The 19,631-nt window shown below is 57.6% G+C and overlaps 1 protein-coding gene across 4 annotated transcripts in view; it reads left to right on the top strand.

Moving 5' to 3' along the window:
- Nucleotides 1–19,631, top strand: part of DNAH1 (dynein axonemal heavy chain 1) — an 83,888-nt gene that overhangs the window by 58,850 nt on the left and 5,407 nt on the right. For 2 of the 4 annotated variants that reach the window (XM_010347058.3, XM_074403757.1), the window contains 22 exons: nucleotides 2,762–2,940; nucleotides 4,046–4,276; nucleotides 5,784–5,980; nucleotides 6,452–6,587; nucleotides 7,549–7,757; nucleotides 7,998–8,169; nucleotides 8,909–9,100; nucleotides 9,470–9,580; nucleotides 10,294–10,479; nucleotides 10,794–10,985; nucleotides 12,597–12,764; nucleotides 12,860–13,051; nucleotides 13,258–13,389; nucleotides 13,909–14,034; nucleotides 15,052–15,171; nucleotides 15,296–15,445; nucleotides 15,560–15,720; nucleotides 16,578–16,803; nucleotides 16,927–17,122; nucleotides 17,428–17,579; nucleotides 18,867–19,063; nucleotides 19,315–19,459. In XM_010347058.3, the coding sequence (XP_010345360.2) occupies nucleotides 2,762–2,940; nucleotides 4,046–4,276; nucleotides 5,784–5,980; nucleotides 6,452–6,587; nucleotides 7,549–7,757; nucleotides 7,998–8,169; nucleotides 8,909–9,100; nucleotides 9,470–9,580; nucleotides 10,294–10,479; nucleotides 10,794–10,985; nucleotides 12,597–12,764; nucleotides 12,860–13,051; nucleotides 13,258–13,389; nucleotides 13,909–14,034; nucleotides 15,052–15,171; nucleotides 15,296–15,445; nucleotides 15,560–15,720; nucleotides 16,578–16,803; nucleotides 16,927–17,122; nucleotides 17,428–17,579; nucleotides 18,867–19,063; nucleotides 19,315–19,459 (3,770 nt within the window). Of the gene's footprint in view, nucleotides 1–2,761; nucleotides 2,941–4,045; nucleotides 4,277–5,783; nucleotides 5,981–6,451; nucleotides 6,588–7,548; nucleotides 7,758–7,997; nucleotides 8,170–8,908; nucleotides 9,101–9,469; nucleotides 9,581–10,293; nucleotides 10,480–10,793; nucleotides 10,986–12,596; nucleotides 12,765–12,859; nucleotides 13,052–13,257; nucleotides 13,390–13,908; nucleotides 14,035–15,051; nucleotides 15,172–15,295; nucleotides 15,446–15,559; nucleotides 15,721–16,577; nucleotides 16,804–16,926; nucleotides 17,123–17,427; nucleotides 17,580–18,866; nucleotides 19,064–19,314; nucleotides 19,464–19,631 lie in introns of all 4 variants that reach the window. The other 2 variants (XM_074403758.1, XM_074403759.1) reach the window with 2 other exon arrangements.

Raw genomic sequence — 19,631 nt, 5'->3', positions numbered from 1 at the left:
ATGGTGAAACATCCTCAGGTTCATGCAGGGACCTTGGGCTGCTAGGTGGCAGAGCGAAGGCTGACACAAGGCACTGGCTGCCCCATAGGCGCATTCAGCCATTCTTATAGTCAGTTGGCCCTTCCATGCCTGCGGTAGTGTCTAGCTGATGATAGGTGCAAAGTCAATGCAAAATGAATGCATAAATAAGGGACTCCAGCAAACTCCCACTCTGTGTGAAGAACAGAACTTGAAGGAGCAGGTTCGCGCAGGAAAGCCGGGGGAGGTTTGTGTGGGCAGGCATCGTGGTGAATCTGCCCGTCGATGCGCAGGGCGGCTGACCACTTCAGTCCCTGTCCTTGCCCAGGCTCACCTCCTCCCCCTGTCCTCAGCTGAAAGAGGCCTTCAGGAGACTGCTCCCTTTTGCGTCCACACCCACCTGCTTACCTGCATCCAGCCCTTGGGGCCCTGCCTTCCCTCCTGTGGCTCCTCCCCGCCACCAGCGCTCCTTTCTCCATTTGGCCTTCCACAAACAGGCCCCATTCTCCATCTTAACCAGCAAATGCAAAACAGCCTCTCTGGGCCCCCTTCCCACCTGTCCCGGGCCATCGCTCTGTCTCTCTGCTCACCTTGATAGCAAAACACCTCCAAAGTGTTATCTCTTCCCGCTGTACCCCTACTCACCTCCTACTTTCCTATGAATGCCCGCTCACCACCCCCTGAGAGTACTCTTGTCACCAGCAGTTTTGTGTGGCCAGATCAGTGCTCAGCCCTTTTCCTCACCTTCCCGGGCATCCGAGTGCTGGCTGGCAGATGACCCCTTCCTGCAGCAGGCTTCTATCAGGCCTGCCCGGTCCCTGGTCTCCCATTCTCAGATGGACTGGGGCTTGGTCTCCAGCCTCTTCTCCCTCCAACCACACTGTCTTCAGACAGTCCCATCCGCCTCTGATGGGGAAAAACCATCTTTGTGCTGGCAACTCCCAAGTCCATGTCCTAAGCCCAGCCATGTCCCCTGAACGCCTGACTCCACACCTCCCCTGGGCTGTCCGCAGGCCATCTCAGGCTGAACCTGACCAGATCCAACGCCTGAGTGCCCTGCACTCCTCATCTCAGGTGCTGGCAGCACCATCCTTCCAGGTGCTCCCAGCAAGACAGAACCCTGGCGCCATCCTGCGTCCCCCTTCCCTCACCCACAGCTCACCTGTCAGGAGGTCCCAGGGGCTCTCCCTTGAGAACCCATCCCAATGAGCCACTGCTCACCACCCCATTCTCACCCACATGGCCAGTGCTGCAGCCCCGCCATGGTCTCCAGGCGGCTGCCTTCACCTGCTTGAGGTCTATCCTCTGCTTGTGGCCGCAGGGACCCATGAAAACATCCCACCAGGCCACAGTCCTCCTCTCTCACCCATCTCATTCAGGCAAGAGCCCAGGCCCTGACAGTGGCAGGCAAAGCCATCTTCAGCCCCCCAACGGCCCTCTGATCTCACCGCCTCCCACTCACTGCCTCATTGTTGGTCCTTAACACGATAGGCCTGCCCCCACCTCCGGGACTTTGCCCTGCTGTCCCCTCTTCCTGGAACAATTTTTCTCCAGTTATGTGCGAGCTTGCATCTCACTTCTCTGCTTGACTGGCCCCTTCCTCAGTGAGGCCCCACCAAGCGCTCCTATAAAATCGCCCCCAAGCCCAACTCTGGCCCTCCCCTGGCCCCTGTCCTGCTGCAGGGCTGCCCATAGCCCTTGCCGCCTGTTGGCTGTCTTCGTTACTTGCTAATAACTCATTGTCACCCTTCCGGACAAGAATGTCTGCTTGTTGAGGGTGAGGAGTGTGTCTGTTTGGGTCACTCTGTGCTCGGTTGCTGTGTCAACAAAACAAGCCCTCTCCTGCCCTTTCTTTCCATTTTTTCCACTTCACCAAGTTTCCACTGACAGAATTTGGGTTCCCAGCACAGAATTGGATAGTTTTCAAAGAACAGGCCAGTAGATGTGTGAACGGTGAAAATGCAGGCTGGGGGTAGCCAGCCCTGAAGTGAGTGGTGAGCCCTCAAGGTCAGTGAGCCCTCCAGGCCTCCACTGCTTAGGCATCCTGAGGCCTGTGTGGACCATGAAACCCTCCCCACTGCCGGGCGCGGTGGCTCAAGCCTGTAATCCCAGCACTTTGGGAGGCCGAGGCGGGTGGATCACGAGGTCAAGAGATCGAGACCATCCTGGTCAACATGGTGAAACCCCGTCTCTACTAAAAATACTAAAAATCAGCTGGGCATGGTGGCGCGTGCCTGTGATCCCAGCTACTCAGGAGGCTGAGGCAGGAGAATTGCCTGAACCCAGGAGGCGGAGGTTGCGGTGAGCCGAGATGGCGCCATTGCACTCCAGCCTGGGCAACAAGAGTGAAACTCCGTCTCAAAAAAAAAAAAAGAAAGAAAAAAAAGAAACCCTCCCCACATGTGGCTCAGAGGTAGAATGTTCAAGTCTGGGCACAGCCTCCACAGGACAAGGCAGTAATGGCCCCACCCAGCACTGACCCCATGAGCGCCCCGAATTCCATGATGAGTCCCAGTGCTCCAACAGGCCATGTCAGCATAAAGATATAAGGGGGTGCAGAGCAGGAGATTCTTCAACTCCCCCAAGCTGGGGGCATCTGAGACAGGGCCATAGAATCCAAGCCTGCAGGCTTGGGGAGGGGCTTGGGGGGCACAGCACAGCAAAGGCAAGGAGGTCAGGACCTGCAGAGGCCACAGAGGGAGCTCCTGGCTGTGTGACCCAGGCCACTCTCCTATTCCCCCAGCCGGAGCCCCCCACATTGCCCACCTCACGGAGCCCCTTGTGGAAGCCACCATCACAGTGTATGCCACCATCACCTCCCAGCTGCTGCCCACTCCAGCCAAGTCCCACTACACCTTCAACCTGAGGGACCTCTCCAAGGTCTTCCAAGGCATGCTCATGGCTGACCCGGCCAAGGTCGAGGTGAGGACCGGACAGGCACCTTCCCCAACGTCCACACTGTCTCGCCATCCTCCCCAGCCCCATGGAGTTCAGGCCTTCCTGCCCAAACAGGTCCTGAGTGGGGCCTCCTGGCACACAGGGGTGCCAGGCCTTCCAGAGCTCAGCCTTGGTACAGCTGAGCCCAGTCTTGTGGGTTAAACCCATGTCAGGAGTGCTGAGTGAGATGGGGGTTGCACGCGGGAGCCAAAGCAAGGTGAGGGAGAAGGGAGGCTTCCGGTGGGAGTGCACAGGAGAACATGTGAGGCACAGGGAGCAGGGTGCCCTCTGGGAACCCAGAACACTCAGGTGGAAGGAGGAGGAAGTATAGCAGGGAGCCAGGTGTCAGGGGCACTGGTAGAGGTGGGACCAGGTGCTAGGCGCAGTGGGCAGACCAGCATGGAGCTTACATTTATCCTTTGGGTGTAATGGGGAGCCATGGGGACGGGCGGGAGACAGACCTGCACTTTGGAATGGGACTGAGCAGCCAGTGTGTGTGGGGCCCAGGGCTGAAGAGATGGGGTGAGCAGGACGGAAGCTGGCCCTCGCCTTATAGCCACCCTTATAGCCAACCAAGTCTACAGAAAAGACTGGGGGCTTCCACAGGGCAGTCCTGCCCCCCAGGGAGATGCAGGGAAGCCAGGACAGAGGCGGCAGCAGAGATGGAGAGAGGGGCCAGGTTCAGAGGAGGTTTGTGGGTCATGTCAGTGTGGCCTGCTGAGTGGTTAGATTTGGGGTGTTGGGAAGGTGTTAGGAGCATCAAGCATCCCTCCCAGGCTTGGGGTGAGGGGAGCCACAGGGGCCTGAAAGGTGGAAGTGATTACTTTGAGATGCTCGCGACCAGCTAGCAGAGCCGGATGCCCACAGGGCACTTGGCCAGCTGGACTTGGAGCTGGGAATGAGAAGGCCCAGGTGGCACTGTGCCATCCACCCCATCCTCAGCTGGCCAGCAGTTGCACCTGCCAGCAGCCCCCACACGGTGGTTGGGCCATGGTGGGAGAGCCAGGTCCACGCTCCCATGCCTGCTGCTTTGCGAGATGGCTGAGGGCACGGGGGCCAAGGACAGGCACTGATGCTGGGGCTACCACAGGACAAAGTGCAGCTGCTGCGACTGTGGTATCATGAGGACTGCCGCGTGTTCCGCGACCGACTGGTGAATGAAGAGGACCGCAGATGGTTCGACCAGCTCCTCAAGCGCTGCATGGAGCAGTGGGAGGTGACCTTCAACCAGGTCTGCCCCTTCCAGCCCATCCTTTATGGGGACTTCATGTCACCAGGCTCCGATGTCAAGTCCTACGAACTCATCACCAGTGAGAGTAAGGTGAGGGGCCCAGGTAGGCGCCCTACCCCTGGTGAGTTCTCCTTCAACCTGCCCCCTGGGACCCAGGCCCCTGCAGTCACCACTAACACACCACCACAATACACCCGGAGGACCAGAACGCGGGGCAAGAAGGCCAGCTCCAGGAGACTTCTGGCATACTCGTGCTCTCTCTGGGTACCAGTTTCTTCGCCTGTCTCTGAGGACCAGCCTGTGGTCCAACTGAGACGGGCTCTAGACACAGGGGCAATCATCCCTCCACAGGGGGCCAAAGGAGGAGCCTGGGGCCACAGGTCTCAGTCAGGACCCCAGGGAGGCAGGGTAGAGGACTGACTTGGTGGCCCGAGAGCTGCATGGCTGAAGCAGGCCTCCTGACAGTTTCTCTCCACACGATCCTCTCCTAGTTCCCAGAGCTCCTGCCAGCGGCCCAGGGCCAGCATAGCGGGTGAGCCCCAAAAGGAGCAGGCAGGGCTCTGACCTGACTCTCAGGCCTCCATGTGTCCCTGGGTCAGGCCTCATGCAGGGGGCCCTGGCTTCTTAAGGCCCAGTGTCCCTCCCCATGCACAGGAGGAGCAGGGTATGCCATGGCGGGCAAGCTCCCCATCAGGGGAGGGAGGTACATGATGTTCTGATCAGCCGAGCCCATGGCTGGAGTTGCCCCAAAAGTGGCAGCAAGCAGGTTCCCACAAGGGACTGCCCCAAGCCATGACTAGATTGGACTGGTTGAGATTCCAAAGAAAGAAGCACGACACGCCAGGGTAATCATTCCTGAGCATTATTAGAGGAACTCATACAGGGGAGAGCAGAGATGTTCTCGTAGCTCAGTATGTCTGTGATGAGGGGGTCATATGAGTTATGGCATTCACATGCGGGCTGAAGGAATTTGGGTGGGCTAGGGGCTAGCTTCTGTGTGTCTAACAACATGATTGATCCCTCAGTGGGTTTCGTGTGTGTGTGTGTGTGTGTGTGTGTGTGTGTGTGTGTGTGTGACTGGGTCTTGCTCTGTCGCCCAGGCTGGAGGGCAGTGGCATGAACTTGACTCACTGCAGCCTCCACCTCATGCACTCTATCAGTCGTCCCACCTCAGCCTTCCCAGTAGCTGGAACCACAGGCACACGCCACCATGCCCAGCTAATTTTTATATTTTTTTGGTAGAGCCAGAGTTTCGCCATGTAGCCCAGGCTGGTCTTGAACTCCTGTGCTCCAGTGATCCTCACACCTTGGCTTCCCACAGTGCTGGGATTACAGGATTACTCGAAAGAGCCACCACTCTAGGCCAGTCCCTTAGTGTTTTGAGCAACACCTAAGCAAGTTTATCAATGTCTGGGAATGTTCAGCTTGGGCTCAAGCCTACAGTGGAAACATGCAGCTGGCCAGGTCACAGAGCAGTCAAGGCACCCTGTGCTTCTCGGTCAGGACAGAAAAGAAAGTGGTAGGGTCAGGGAGGGGGAGCCAGGAGACCCTATAGTAAGAGAGACCTCACCTTCCCCACCCCTGCCTTGGTGCTCAGATGACACAGGTGATCGAGGAGTACATGGAGGACTACAACCAGATCAACACGGCCAAGCTGAAGCTGGTCCTCTTCATGGATGCCATGAGCCACATCTGCCGCATCAGCCGTACCCTGCGCCAGGCGCTGGGCAACGCACTCCTGTTGGGCGTGGGTGGCAGTGGCCGCAGCTCCCTCACACGTCTCGCCTCACACATGTGAGGAACTCCGGGGCGTGCTGGGCAGTGGGTGGCTGGGGCTGGCTGGTCAGTTAGACCCATGCTTTTGCACAGTGGTAGAGGCAAGCCTGAAGCAGGCCTGGACAGCCCACAAGCTTCTGGAAAGACTGGTAGCAGGACCTGGGCTCCAAGGAGAGGCAGCAGCAGTGCCCTGAAGTGCCGTGGGGAGGGAAGTGTAGTGCGAGCATCTCAGAGGGATACTAGGGGAAGGGGCCAAGGCCGCTCTCAGAACCAGAGCTGGGACGATGGAAGGTAAGGGTGTTAGGACTGAAGGAACAGCTTGGGCAAAGGTCTGGAGGTGAAAGAATAGGCTCAGGACCTACAGGGTCTGCAGGTCCACCCAGGTGGGAGCAGGACTCCAGGTGATTGGGATAGGGTGTGTCTACCTGCCACCCTTCAGCGCCAGGCCCCAAGCCCCTGGCATGCTTCAACCCAAACTTCTGCCTCTAGGGCCGAATATGAATGCTTCCAGATTGAACTATCCAAGAACTACGGCATGTCTGAATGGCGAGAGGATGTCAAGAAGGTCCTGCTCAAGGCGGGCCTGCAGAACCTACCCATCACCTTCCTGTTCTCAGACACCCAGGTGCCACCACTACAACAGAGGGCAGGGCTCCAGGGGGACTGGACACAGCCCCATCTGAGTGTAGCACACCGGAAGGTGGTCTGTCCTTCACTCCCAGTTCACTATCAGTCAGGGCAGATCTCAGAGGGACCACCAGGACCAGGTGGGGCCACAGATGGGCAGGTTGGGAGCACAAGGCCAAACCCAACCTCTCAGGGCTAAGGTGGAGCATAGATCATCACTCATTCCCCGAGAGAAAGAAGGCCCTGGTAGCATAGTACCCCATTCATTGGCCAATGGTGTCCCACCTCAAGGACCACAGGACTTGTCCCCGAAGTGCTGGGGATCCATGGCTTCCCTGCTCCCTCTGGGGCTCCCTAGGCATGAGGGTTCTCCCTAGACCTCTAAGAGGTTGTCTGGGGTCACAAGACAGAGCAGGCCACCAACCCTGGCTGGTGGTCCAGGGTTGGGCCAAGAGGCCCAGCCTAAAGCCCCTGAATATGCCCCACCCTGGACCAAAGGCCCTTCTGCTCCCAGCCCTGTCCCAACCCCAGAGCTCCCTTCAAGACAGTCACTGTGTGAGGCAGGAAAGGAAGGATGCCCTCTAACACAAGCCAGGCTCAGGCTGGATGAGATGGGCAAGGACCTCTCTCTGCCTATAGCTATGGTTTCCTCCTGTGAGTAAACTGAGGCATGGAGAGGGGTGAAGAGGAAGATGCCAAATCCCCCACTGAGGACCCAGGGTCCTGCCACAGCCCAGTGGTTTTCAGAGCTTCTGCATGGGGGTGAGTCCCTACTGGGTGCAAGTCCTAGACTATGGCTACAGGCTAGTCTCTGATGAGGTCACTTGTGTGAGCCCTGGCTTCTCTGAGCCGTAGTGGCACAGTCTGTCAAATGGAGCTGTTGTGAAGGTTCAATGAGACTGTGGTCACAGAGTCTAACATGCAGGGGCTTAGCTCCCCAACCCTTCACTCCTCCTCAGATCAAGAACGAATCCTTCCTGGAGGACATCAACAACGTCCTGAATTCTGGTGACATTCCCAACCTCTATAACGCGGATGAACAGGACCAGATTGTCAGTGCCATGCGGCCCTATATCCAAGAGCAGGGCCTGCAGCCCACGAAGGCCAACCTCATGGCTGCCTACACCGGGCGCGTGCGCAGCAACATCCACATGGTGCTGTGCATGAGGTACAGGCAGCAGAGGCGGGTGTGTGCAGGGGCTGGCTCCAGGGACACCGTATGCCTGTGCACTGGGGCCCGAGATGAGGAGACGCGGCCTGGGCCTGGCCATCATGCCGTCAGGCCCAGGCTGCTGTGCTGCTGTGTCCTGGCTGCCATGCCACAGGGCTGTGTAAAGGCCCTGGATCCTGGGCTCCTGGGGGCGCTAGTCAGTGTCTCTGGACCTCATTTGGATTCCCGGCTTCCCAGCCCTATTGGAGAGGTCTTTCGAGCTCGTCTGAGGCAGTTTCCATCCCTGGTCAACTGCTGTACCATCGACTGGTTTAACGAGTGGCCGGCAGAGGCCCTGAAGTCTGTGGCCACCATGTTCTTCAATGAGATCCCAGAACTGGAATCCTCTAACGAAGAAATCCAAGGACTGGTGGGTGTCTTGGTGAAGCTCAAGCCCTTGGGGAGAACTGTCTGGTTTGGGGCATGGGCTCAGGGTCACCAAGGTCTGGATAAGAGTCCCAGGCTCACCACCAAGGGTAAGCTTTTGGTCAGGCAGTGTTGCCTGTCTAAGCCTCAGTTTCTTCATCTGTCAATGGGCAGTGCCATAGGTCATCACAGTGACTAGGGTGCTGGGCACACAGCTGCACGGGTACTGTTTCCCTATTCCCTGGGGGCCTCATGACTCTTTCTTCCAAGAACACCAGAGACCACAGGTGGGGGTGTAGATTTGCCTGGTCCAACCCGAGACAGCGACAGTCCCAACATTTCCCTACCCAGCTGTGCTGAGGCCTTGGGCCCTCTCTCCCCCTAGATCCAGCCTCTGAGGCAGTAACACCTCAGGCCTCTCAGAGAGAGGCAGGGCATGGGGCTGTGACAAGAACACTGGGCCAGGAGCTGGGAGAGAGCTGGGTCCAAGTTCAAAGCCAGCCCTTCCTTGACAGCTGTGTGAACTTGAACTAATCCCTGGACTTCCCTGGGCCTGGGGTTTTTCATCTGCACAAAAGATGACCTCGACCTGGAAGTCGTGAGGCTCACAGAGTGAGTCTGCGAGACATGGAGGTTCCTGCCGTGGCCCGCTCCTCGGCCCAGGCTGCAGTGGCTGTGGGCACCCAGTCCCAGTCTTTGCTGGGGCCTCCACCAGGCCAGAACCTGTGATCTCCCTCCTCCAGATCCAGGTCTGTGTGTACATCCACCAGTCAGTGTCCAAGAAGTGCACTGAGTACCTGGCAGAGCTGGCCCGTCACAACTATGTGACCCCCAAGAGCTACTTGGAGCTGCTTCATATTTTCTCCATCCTCATTGGGCAGAAGAAACTGGAGCTGAAAACTGCCAAGAACCGCATGAAGAGTGGCCTCGACAAGGTGGGTCTCAAGCAAGACCCTGTGGACGAGGCCAGCTGCCTGCGGGCTGGCCACTCACGCAGCCCCGATGCCAGGTGACACTGCACTCAGCCTTTCAAACCACAGGCCACAATGTTGAAGTGGGTGGTTTCCCTCCTTGTCAAAAGAATAAAAGTTTCCAGTCAAGGGCCAGACCAAAGCAGGGCACCCCACAGATTCTTGGGGGACTGACACCCTTCCTCTGGAGTTGGCTGGGCAACCTGGAGGCCACAGAAGCTGCTGGCCCCACAGCCTCTCTCTCATGAATGAGGGCGGCCCAGCAGGCCCGGTGTGCGGTGTGCTGTCTGTGCCCTGCCACACCTGTTTTCCTCTCTGTGCCCTGACCCCCAGCTGCTGCGCACTTCTGAGGACATAGCCAAGATGCAGGAGGAACTGGAGATTATGCACCCCCTGCTGGAGGAGGCTGCCAAGGACACCATGCTCACCATGGAGCAGATCAAGGTTGGGGTACTCCCAGGCCCCTCTCCGATGCCCGACTCTGTCTGAGGAAGCTTGGCATCCCCACGCAGGCACAGGCTCGCTAGCTGCCTGGCCACTGCAAGTTGTCTGGCCTCCGAGTGCCCCAGCTTCCTCAGTCAGTAGCCATCTGTTTAGTCATGGAATGTCTGCCCAGGAGCTCTTCTACACCAGGCACTGCACTGGGCAGGGGGTCAGTGAGGAGCAAGGCAGAGGAATCCAAATGATGCCAATAACCACAGCCAAGATTTTGCCCAGCACAGGGCCCTGCGTTGAAGGGCCTGATCCCCACAGCAGACTTTGCAGTTTATATATTCCTCATTACAGCTTTCTGGCAGGAATAGTCAAGTGTCCTGCTCTGCAAAGTCAGTGCACTGCAAAATTTCCCAGCAGATAGACAGAAGCTGGAGGAAAGGCAGGAGGAGGGTCTTTGTCTTGCATGAAGGTGCCTGTGGGCTTAGGGGGCCCTGCCTGTGGGGCATTTATATCCAAACTTGTAAGTCCCCAAGCCACATGCCAGGCCCATGGTGAGCACTCAGGAAGTGGAAGGGGCTTCTGGTATTTCCAGACCTCTCTGGCCTGTCACAGCTAGGGGGCCTTTGGAGGACAGGGCACCCCAATGCTCATTTCCTTCCATCTGGGGAGACAGATTCAGAAGAGAAAAGGGAGGAGGACATGCCTGTGTCTCCCATCCCCAGGTGGATACGGCCATCGCCGAGGAGACTCGGAATTCAGTGCAGGCAGAGGAGATCAAAGCCAATGAGAAGGCCAAGAAGGCACAAGCTATTGCTGATGATGCTCAGAAGGACCTGGATGAGGCGTTGCCAGCCCTGGACGCGGCACTGGCCAGCCTGCGCAACCTCAACAAGAACGATGTGACCGAGGTGAGCAGCAGGGCATCTCCTGGCATTCTCTCTCATACGCCTGTCCTCAGGCCCTCCCTCTGCACATCCCCTGGGACCCAGCTGCCTGCCCCACCCTCCTTGCTCCAGTTCGCAGGGCCTAGGTAGGAGCATGGGTACCTGGGTGGGGGAGCAGGAGGAACTGAGGGCTGAGGCCAACCTCTGTGGATCTCTGGATGTGCCTGTGTCCTGTGGTAGTAGGGACTTGGTTGGTAGGGCCAATCTTTCTGGCAGGGTCCCTGCCCAGGGGTGCCCACTGAGTGTGGGTCTTCCCCACATGGTGGCTGGTCCCGCAGGTACGTGCCATGCAGCGGCCACCCCCAGGTGTGAAGCTGGTCATAGAAGCTGTGTGTATCATGAAAGGCGTCAAGCCCAAGAAAGTGCCTGGAGATAAGCCAGGCACCAAGGTGGACGACTACTGGGAGCCCGGCAAGGGGCTGCTGCAGGACCCAGGCCGCTTCCTCGAGAGCCTCTTCAAGTTTGACAAGGTAAGCATGCCACACCCTGGCCAGGCGGTGAGTGAGGACAGAGCCCACCGGCAGGACAGTGAAGCTGGAGAGGAGTCTGCCCCCAACAACAGCATCTGCATGTGCAGTGCTCTCTGTCCCATCTCTCTCTGTCTGTCTTCCCACCACCATCACCACACAAGGCCCCAAGGGCCACACAGATGGCTGGAACCAGAGTCTGGCCCCAAGGCGCTCTCAGTCTGGTAGGTGACAGACCCACCCACAGAAGGATATTGAGGAAATTGGGACCTGGACAGGCCCCTGTGCCCCATAGGATGTCACCCATGGTCATTCCAAGGCTCCACAGCCTGCAAATTGTCTTTCATGCCCTCTCATCCCAGCAACCCCCAGGCCTCGGCCAAGACCTTTGCCATCTGCCCAGTCATCCCCTCTCTCCCTCAGCCTCAGCACTTGGGCTCAGCTATCCAGTCTCTGGGTTTCTCTGTCCATCTGGGGCCATCAGTATTCTTTCGCATGTGCTCTCTCAGAGGCTGTGCCATGGCTAAGTAGCCTGGAGCTCATAGTCCCTTTGGGGGGGCTCCTCTATAGCCCAGAAATTAGCTAGGGGACAGCTGCCTGTCCCACACAGGCCACCATCCACTGTGTGTCAGTATCAGGCCCTGGGCACATCCCACACCCATTTCAGCAGCATCTGGACCCCTTATGGGCTACTCCATCCCTCCTTCTCTCCCATCAGACAGGAAACTAGAGGCCCCACAGGCCCAATCAAGTCCTTCTGAGAGAAGCACCCAAGTCAGGAGTGCTCAAGCCAGTGCTTAGGCTCCCCTGGGCCCAAGCTCTGACCTTTGGGAACTCATGAGCAATGCAAATACCTGGGCCTATTATGAACTACAGGGCTGGACTCTCCCTGGGTGGGACAAGAGCCCCAGGGCATAGGGTAGGCTCTTGAGGTTGAACTTGGGCCTGGTTGGCCATCAGAACCACTCACTCATCTCAATACCTGCTGATGGTCTTGCTTTCAGGAAGTAGCCCTTGCCTTTAAATGAGCCTTTTTTTTTTCTTTTTTTTGAGGCAGTGTCTTGCTCTGTCCCCCAGGCTGGAGTACAGTGGTGCGATCTCAGCTCACTGCAACCTCCACTTCCCGGGTTCAAATGATTCTCCTGCCTCAGCCTCTCGAGTAGCTGGGACTACAGGTGCATGCCACCACGCCCAGCTAATTCTTTATATTTTGAAGAGAGACGGGGTTTCACTGTGTTAGCCGAGATGGCCTCCATCTCCTGACCTCGTGATCCGGCCACCTAGGCCTCCAAAAGTGCTGGGATTATAGGAATGAGCCACCGCACCCGGCCTCAAATGAGCTTTTAAGTGGAGCCTTCTGTATTATGAAATCTTTAGGCTGCCACAGTGTCCCAAGACCTCCCTAATCATCTTATCTAAAATCCTGGGCACCGAAGTTTCCTTTCTGGCCAGGCTGTCTAGGCTACGTTGTTCCTTCAGAAGAAAGAATCTATACTGAGGCCTGCACAGGGCATAAAAGCCAGGGTGTCCCTCAGCAGGCCCCACCTCCCGGCAGAGCCCTTCCCCTGTCACCCTTGAGAAGCACCCTCTTGAGGCCCAGGCTTCCCACCTCAGGACAACATTGGGGATGCGGTGATCAAAGCCATCCAGCCGTACATTGATAATGAAGAGTTCCAGCCAGCCGCCATTGCCAAGGTGTCCAAGGCCTGCACCTCCATCTGCCAGTGGGTGCGCGCCATGCACAAGTACCACTTCGTGGCCAAAGCCGTGGAGCCCAAGCGGGTGAGGGCTGAGTGGAGCTGGTGGGGGTGGGGGTGGGGGTGGGCTCCCCTCCTGGGGGTACTTGGCGAGCTAGCCCTGTGTCCTCCACCTTGCAGCAAGCCCTGCGGGAGGCCCAGGAAGACCTGGAGGTGACGCAGCGGATCCTGGATGAGGCAAAGCAGCGCCTTCGTGAGGTGGAGGATGGCATCGCCACAATGCAAGCCAAGTACCGGGAATGCATCGCCAAGAAGGAGGAGCTGGAGCTGAAGTGTGAGCAGTGTGGGCAGCGGCTGGGCCGTGCTGGCAAGGTGCGAACCCTCCTCCCGCAAGGGCTTCAGCTATGCCCAGCCCAGACAGGGGCCAGAAGGGACCAGGGTGTCATGGCGGGGGGGGGGGTGGCCGGGGTGGCTGTCCACACCCCCTCCCTGGCAACCCCAGGTGTTATAGTGGGTAGGGCCAGCCCCAGGCTCCCAGCCCAGTCTCCAGAGACCATCCCACATGGCTGCCCCTGCAGCTCATCAACGGGCTGTCAGATGAGAAGGTGCGCTGGCAGGAGACGGTGGAGAACCTACAGTACATGCTCGATAACATATCCGGCGATGTCCTGGTAGCCGCTGGCTTTGTGGCCTACCTGGGCCCCTTCACGGTAAGGAGTCCCCACTTCTGTCTCTAAACAGCCTCGCCTTCCCAAAGAGGCCCTTCTTCCTTGAGGCCTTGCCTCCATGACAGGCAGCCTACAGGCGACTCTTCCCTCACTCAGTCATTCAGCAAGCACTTCTCAGGCACCTTCTCTGAGCCAGGCGCTATAGACCTGGGGTTACAGCAGTGTACAAAACGGCCAGAAAAGCCACCTCGTGGGAACATGGAAGAGCTCACATTTCTGCACTTGCTGCATGCCAGGCACCGTTCTGAACATGCCATCTATGTCTCATTTAATCCTCATAGCCGCCGTTATAGGCAGGCATCGTTAGCATTGCCCATTTCACAGATGAAGGCTGAGGTTTGTGGAGGCCAAGGAAATCACCCAAAGTGGAATTAGAATGCAGGTGTCTGGCTCTGTGTCTGACTCAGATCTCTGCAACTGCCCAGCGCTGTGGTGTAGTGGGAGTTGGGAGGTCTCTGTGGGTGTCGTGGTGGGGTGGTCCTGAGTTCGGCATCTCCCCAGGGCCAGTACCGCACGGTGCTCTACGACAGCTGGGTCAAGCAGCTCAAGAGCCACAGTGTCCCGCACACCTCCGAGCCCACGCTAATCGGGACGCTGGGAAACCCTGTGAAGATCCGCTCATGGCAGGTGCCCACCCCAGGGACAGGGCCTATGGCATGGTGTAGGCAGGGCCAAGAGCCTTCTGCTTCCCTCCTACCCTGCTTTCTGGGGCCTGGCTTGGAGCTGCCTCTGCTGAGCCCTGCTGGGCCAACAAGCAGGTGGTGGGTAGGAGAGGAAAAGAAAGCTGGGCTGAGTGTGGCACAGATGCTAGCTAAATGTGGGGAGAGGGATTAGGGGTACTTTCAAGAGCGTGGGGTGGAGGTTGAGAAGCTGTGTCCAGAGTGAGGGTTTAGAAGGGTTGTCTGGCTGGATGCAGTAGCTCATGCCTGTAATCCCAGCACTTTGAGAGGCCTTAGCAGGTGGATTGTTTGAGCCCAGAAGTTCAACACTAGCCTGGGCAACTTAGCAAAACCCCATCTCTACTAAAAATTTAAAAATTAGCCAGGCATGGTGGTGCATGCCTGTAGTCCCAGCTACTTGGGAGGCAGAGGTGTGAGGATCACCTGAATACAGGAGGTAGAGGCTGCAGTGAGCCAAAATCATATCACTGCCAAAAAAAGAAAAGTAAGGTGTTCTAAAGGAAGAATCTGAGCAAGACTCCAAAGGGCAATGAGAGTTGGTAAAGAGAGAATGAAGAGGCTGTAGGCAGAGGCCAGGTGTGGGCAGAGGCCAGGGGGGTCAGTGAGGTATGGGCTCCATGAAGGCGGTCTCACCAAGCGAGCGCTTGGTAGGCAAGAGGACAGAAAGGTGAAAGAGGACCTTTCTGTCTGCGGGTTTCTTTGTTCATCTGGGGCCATCAGTGTCCTTAGGCATGTGCTCTCTCAGAGGCTGTGCCATGGTTAGGTAGCTAGCTCAGGAGCAGGGAGAGGCAAGAGTCCTGGGGGTGAGGCCTTGCCCACATTGTCACCTGCCCTGAGCCTCCAAGGGGATGCAGTAAGGAGAGGAAAGTCCATAGCCAAAGCACAAGGCCAGGAGAGGCTGACGACCCCAGCGACCCTCCTTGCAAGAAAGCCCTGACCCAGTCCAGTGCCTGGGTCTCCACAGATTGCTGGCCTCCCCAATGACACACTGTCAGTGGAGAACGGGGTCATCAACCAGTTCTCCCAGCGCTGGACTCACTTCATTGACCCTCAGAGCCAGGCCAACAAATGGATCAAGAACATGGTGAGCCCACCCACCAGGCACCACCACCCCACCCCAGCCAGGCATAGCAAGGGCAGTGGTGAGCAGCAGAGCCTCAGGCTGGCTCTCAGTCCCCACAGCCCTCCCTTTCCCCATTCCCTTGCAGGAGAAGGACAATGGGCTAGATGTGTTCAAGCTGAGCGACCGCGACTTCCTGCGCAGCATGGAGAACGCCATCCGCTTTGGCAAGCCATGTCTCCTGGAGAACGTGGGCGAGGAGCTGGACCCAGCCCTGGAGCCCGTGCTGCTCAAGCAGGTGGGTCTGCAGAGGTGACGGTAGGGTGGCTGTAGGCCTGAATAGGGCACTGCCCTTCCCCTGCCCCACTGGTGATGCTCAGTCCACAGCACCCACTGGTCCCACTTGCCACAGACATACAAGCAGCAGGGGAACACGGTGCTGAAGCTGGGGGACACAGTCATCCCCTATCATGAGGACTTCAGGATGTACATCACCACCAAGCTGCCCAATCCACACTACACGCCTGAGATCTCCACCAAACTCACCCTCATCAACTTCACCCTGTCGCCCAGGTAAGCCCCGCCGCTGGGGACCCCCACACATCAGCTCTGCTTCTGCCTGCCAAGCTGCCCCTCTCCCAGCCCCAGGCTGGGACTCAGTGGGGCTTTCCCCCACTCAAAGTCTTTGCCAGTTTCCCTCGCCGGGCACTCACATTCCAAGTCTTTCTAGCCCCTCTACCAGCTCCTCCTACCTGCCACTGTTTCCACCTAAGAATCTTCATCCCACCTCATCCAGATCCCTGGTCAGGGTCCCCAGCCTCTATGTCTAGTACTAGCCTCACCTCCTCCAGGGACCCCTTCTCTCCTGCCGAGCCCTTGCCGGGCCCTGTACCCTCATCCTCAGAGCTGCCCCAGAGCCCTGAGGTGGGCACACTCTGGCTCCCTGAACCCAAGTGTCCTGCTTCCTATCCTTGCTGTCATGAGTCCAGGCACTGTGGTTTTCGCTGGCCATCCATAAACAGCCCACAGCCCATAGGCCTGCTTTGTGCTAAGGCCTCCATTTCAGTGGTCAGTGTAAAATTCTCCACAAAGCAGGAGATGAAAACACCCTGTCTCTGTGTATCACCCACAGCCCCCTCCTGCCAAGGAGGTATTGTCTGGAGACCCTAGCAGGTCACACATTCAGCTGGTCAGCCCCTTCTGGGATTCCAGGCTGCCACCCAAGGGCTCACTGAGAACTGGTGTCTTCGAGGGCAGGCCCTGCAGTAGCCCTGCAGTCTGAGATGGAGGCTAGGCCTCCTAGGCCAACACTGGCAAGGATGCTGGGCTCTTGGAGCCGCAGAAGCACAGGTGGATAGGTGAGCAAGTTCACAGCTAGTCCTCCAGGGCCCACCAGGTATTACAGACTTGTTGTCCCTTGCCCCTGGCAGTGGCCTAGAGGACCAGCTACTGGGCCAGGTAGTGGCAGAGGAGCGACCCGACCTGGAGGAGGCCAAGAACCAGCTGATTATCAGTAATGCCAAGATGCGCCAGGAGCTGAAGGACATTGAGGACCAGATCCTGTACCGGCTCAGTTCCTCCGAGGGCAACCCCGTAGATGACGTGGAACTCATCAAGGTGCTGGAAGCCTCTAAGATGAAGGCCGCTGAGATCCAGGTCAGCACTGCCTGCCCACCCACCTGCCCTGGGCCTGCCCCGGGCCTGCCCCCACCTCTCCCTGCCTGCCCCCCAAGCCCCCTGCCTTCTCTTTGACCCCTCCCCCACCCACGGCACCCACAGGCCAAGGTCAGGATTGCAGAGCAGACGGAAAAGGACATTGACCTGACCCGCATGGAGTACATACCCGTGGCCGTCCGTACCCAGATCCTCTTCTTCTGTGTGTCTGACCTGGCCAACGTGGACCCCATGTACCAGTACTCCCTCGAGTGGTTTCTCAACATCTTCCTCTCGGGCATCGCCAACTCAGAGAGAGCAGGTAGCACCGGGATGCCAGGCTCCTAACCCTGCACAGAGATGAGCCATGTGGACACATTTCCACTGTGGGGCACACACAAACTCAGCTGTGTTCACTGGCATGCCCTCTCCTATCAGACTCACAATACGTAAGAATGCACACAGCACTGCCTACCCTCCTCCCAGCCCCTTCACTGGGAACACCAACTGCCCCAAAGGGAGACCCAGGCTGCCCCTAGGCTGCTGGAGAGACTGGCTAGGCTGGGCTGGACCCGCGGTGCTTCCTTCCTCTCACCTCTCCGCACGCCATCACTTCTCCACCCATAGACAACCTGAAGAAGCGCATCTCCAATATCAACCGCTACCTGACCTACAGCCTCTACAGCAACGTCTGTCGAAGCCTTTTTGAGAAGCATAAGCTGATGTTTGCCTTCCTGCTATGTGTTCGCATCATGATGAACGAGGGCAAAATCAACCAGGTGCTGGCAGAGACGCCCAGGACAGACATCCTGAGGGGTGGCCCTGTGCAGGGCCTGAGAACAGGGCCGAAGGAAAGAGAAAGCCAGGCATGAGGGCACCGCAAAAGTAAAGGGGCAGAGGAAACAATTCCTTGATTAAAAACAGCTAGGGCCAGGCACGGTGGCTCCCACCTATAATCCCAGCACTTTGGGAGGCCGAGGCAAGCAGATCACGAGGTCAGGAGATCAAGACCATCCTGGCCAACGTGGTGAAACCCCATCTCTACTAAAAATACAAAAAAATTAGTTGGGTGTGGTGGCACGCGTGACTGTAGTCCCAGCTACTAGGGAGACTGAGGCAGGAAAATTGCTTAAACCCAGGAGTTGGAGATTGCAGTGAGCTGAGATCGTGCCACTGTGATACAGCCTGGGCAACAGTGCAAGACTCTGTCTCAAAAAAAAAAAAAAAAAAAAAAAAGTCAGGGCCAGGCACAGTGACTCACACCTGTAATCCCAGCACTTTGGGAGGCCAAGGCGGGTGGATCACTTGAGGCCAGGAGTTCAAGACCACCCTGGTCTCTATTAAAAATACAAAAATTAGCTGGGTATGGTGGTGCATGCCTATAATCCCAGCTACTCAGGAGGCTGAGGCAGGAAAATCACTTGAACCCAGAAGATGGACTTTGCAGTGAGTGAGATAGCGCCATTGCACTCCAGTCTGAAAGACAGAGCAAGACTCTGTCTCAAAATAAATAAATAAAACAGCCAGAAGACCCTGGGTTAATTGTGGTCCAACCAATGGCTCGAGACCCAAGAAGGCCAATGCTGTGAGCACAGGCCTTCTCAATCCCTGAGTGTGCTGGTGAGCATGAAGACTGTCCCCAGGGACAGACTGCCCTGAGCCTCCCACACCTGCTTGGCCAGGAGCTCACACTCTCAGGAAGCCCTATGCATTTTGTGGTGCAGTGGAAAGCCCTGCTGAGACAGTGAGAGTGACAGCCACCACTGCTGGAGCCTTAGACGGTGCCTGGCACAGGGCTCTGGACTGGGAAGCAGTGAGCCTTCTGATTCTTCCTACTCTCAGATGAGGAGGCAGATGCCCAGAGAAGTCAAATCTCTTGCCCTAAGGTCACACAGCCAGGAAAGGCAGGGTGGGAACACTAACCCAGACCTGTTCAACCACCACCCCCAAGGGAGACTCAGTTTCTCCAGGTGAGGGGATTAAGAGAGGCACTACTGGGTGGGGGTGCCCAGAGAAGGAGGAGCTGGCCAGGGCCTGGGCACCAGCCTCCTCCTGTCTCCTGGCAGAGTGAGTGGCGCTACCTCCTGTCCGGGGGCTCCATCCAGATTGTGACTGAGAATCCAGCACCCGACTGGCTGTCAGACCGGGCCTGGCGAGACATCCTAGCACTCTCGAACCTGGCAACCTTTTCCTCCTTCTCTTCCGACTTCATGAAGCACCTCTCAGAATTCCGAGTCATCTTCGACAGCCTTGAGCCCCACCGGTTAGCTGGGCCCCAGAATATGGCAGGATGAGCACATTAAGGGGAAGAGCCCCTAGGAAATGGCTTGTCTGGGAGCCTTCTCTAAGGAGCCACACAGGGCTTCCCTGTGGCTGTGGACACATCTCCTCTGTGCCTCCAGTGTCACACCCCTGGGATAGCCCACTTTCCCCTGCCCAGCTGGCAGAATCCCTAGGGTCACCAACTTCCTTCCAACAGACTGGCTCTCAGTAAGGTATGGGCCACTGTTGCAGGGAGCCTTTGCCTGGCATCTGGGACCAGTACCTAGATCAGTTCCAGAAGCTCCTAGTCCTCCGCTGCCTGCGCGGGGACAAGGTTACCAACGCCATGCAGGACTTTGTGGCCACCAACCTGGAGCCACGCTTCATTGAGCCCCAGGCAAGTGCTGGCCCCCTGGCAGGACTGGCACCTTGGGCTCATGCCTGTCCCTAGTCCCAGAGCCCTGGCCGCACCTGGATAGACTACTTTGCAGGCTTGGCCAGGTCAGGACACCTCCTTGCTCCCTAAAGGCTCTGAGAGGTTCCAGCCCCCACCAGAAAGCCCATCAGGG

Source organism: Saimiri boliviensis, chromosome 8 (assembly GCF_048565385.1).
Source record: "Saimiri boliviensis isolate mSaiBol1 chromosome 8, mSaiBol1.pri, whole genome shotgun sequence".
Taxonomy (NCBI): Eukaryota; Metazoa; Chordata; class Mammalia; order Primates; family Cebidae; genus Saimiri; species Saimiri boliviensis.
This window is presented reverse-complemented; position numbering and strand designations above follow the sequence as displayed.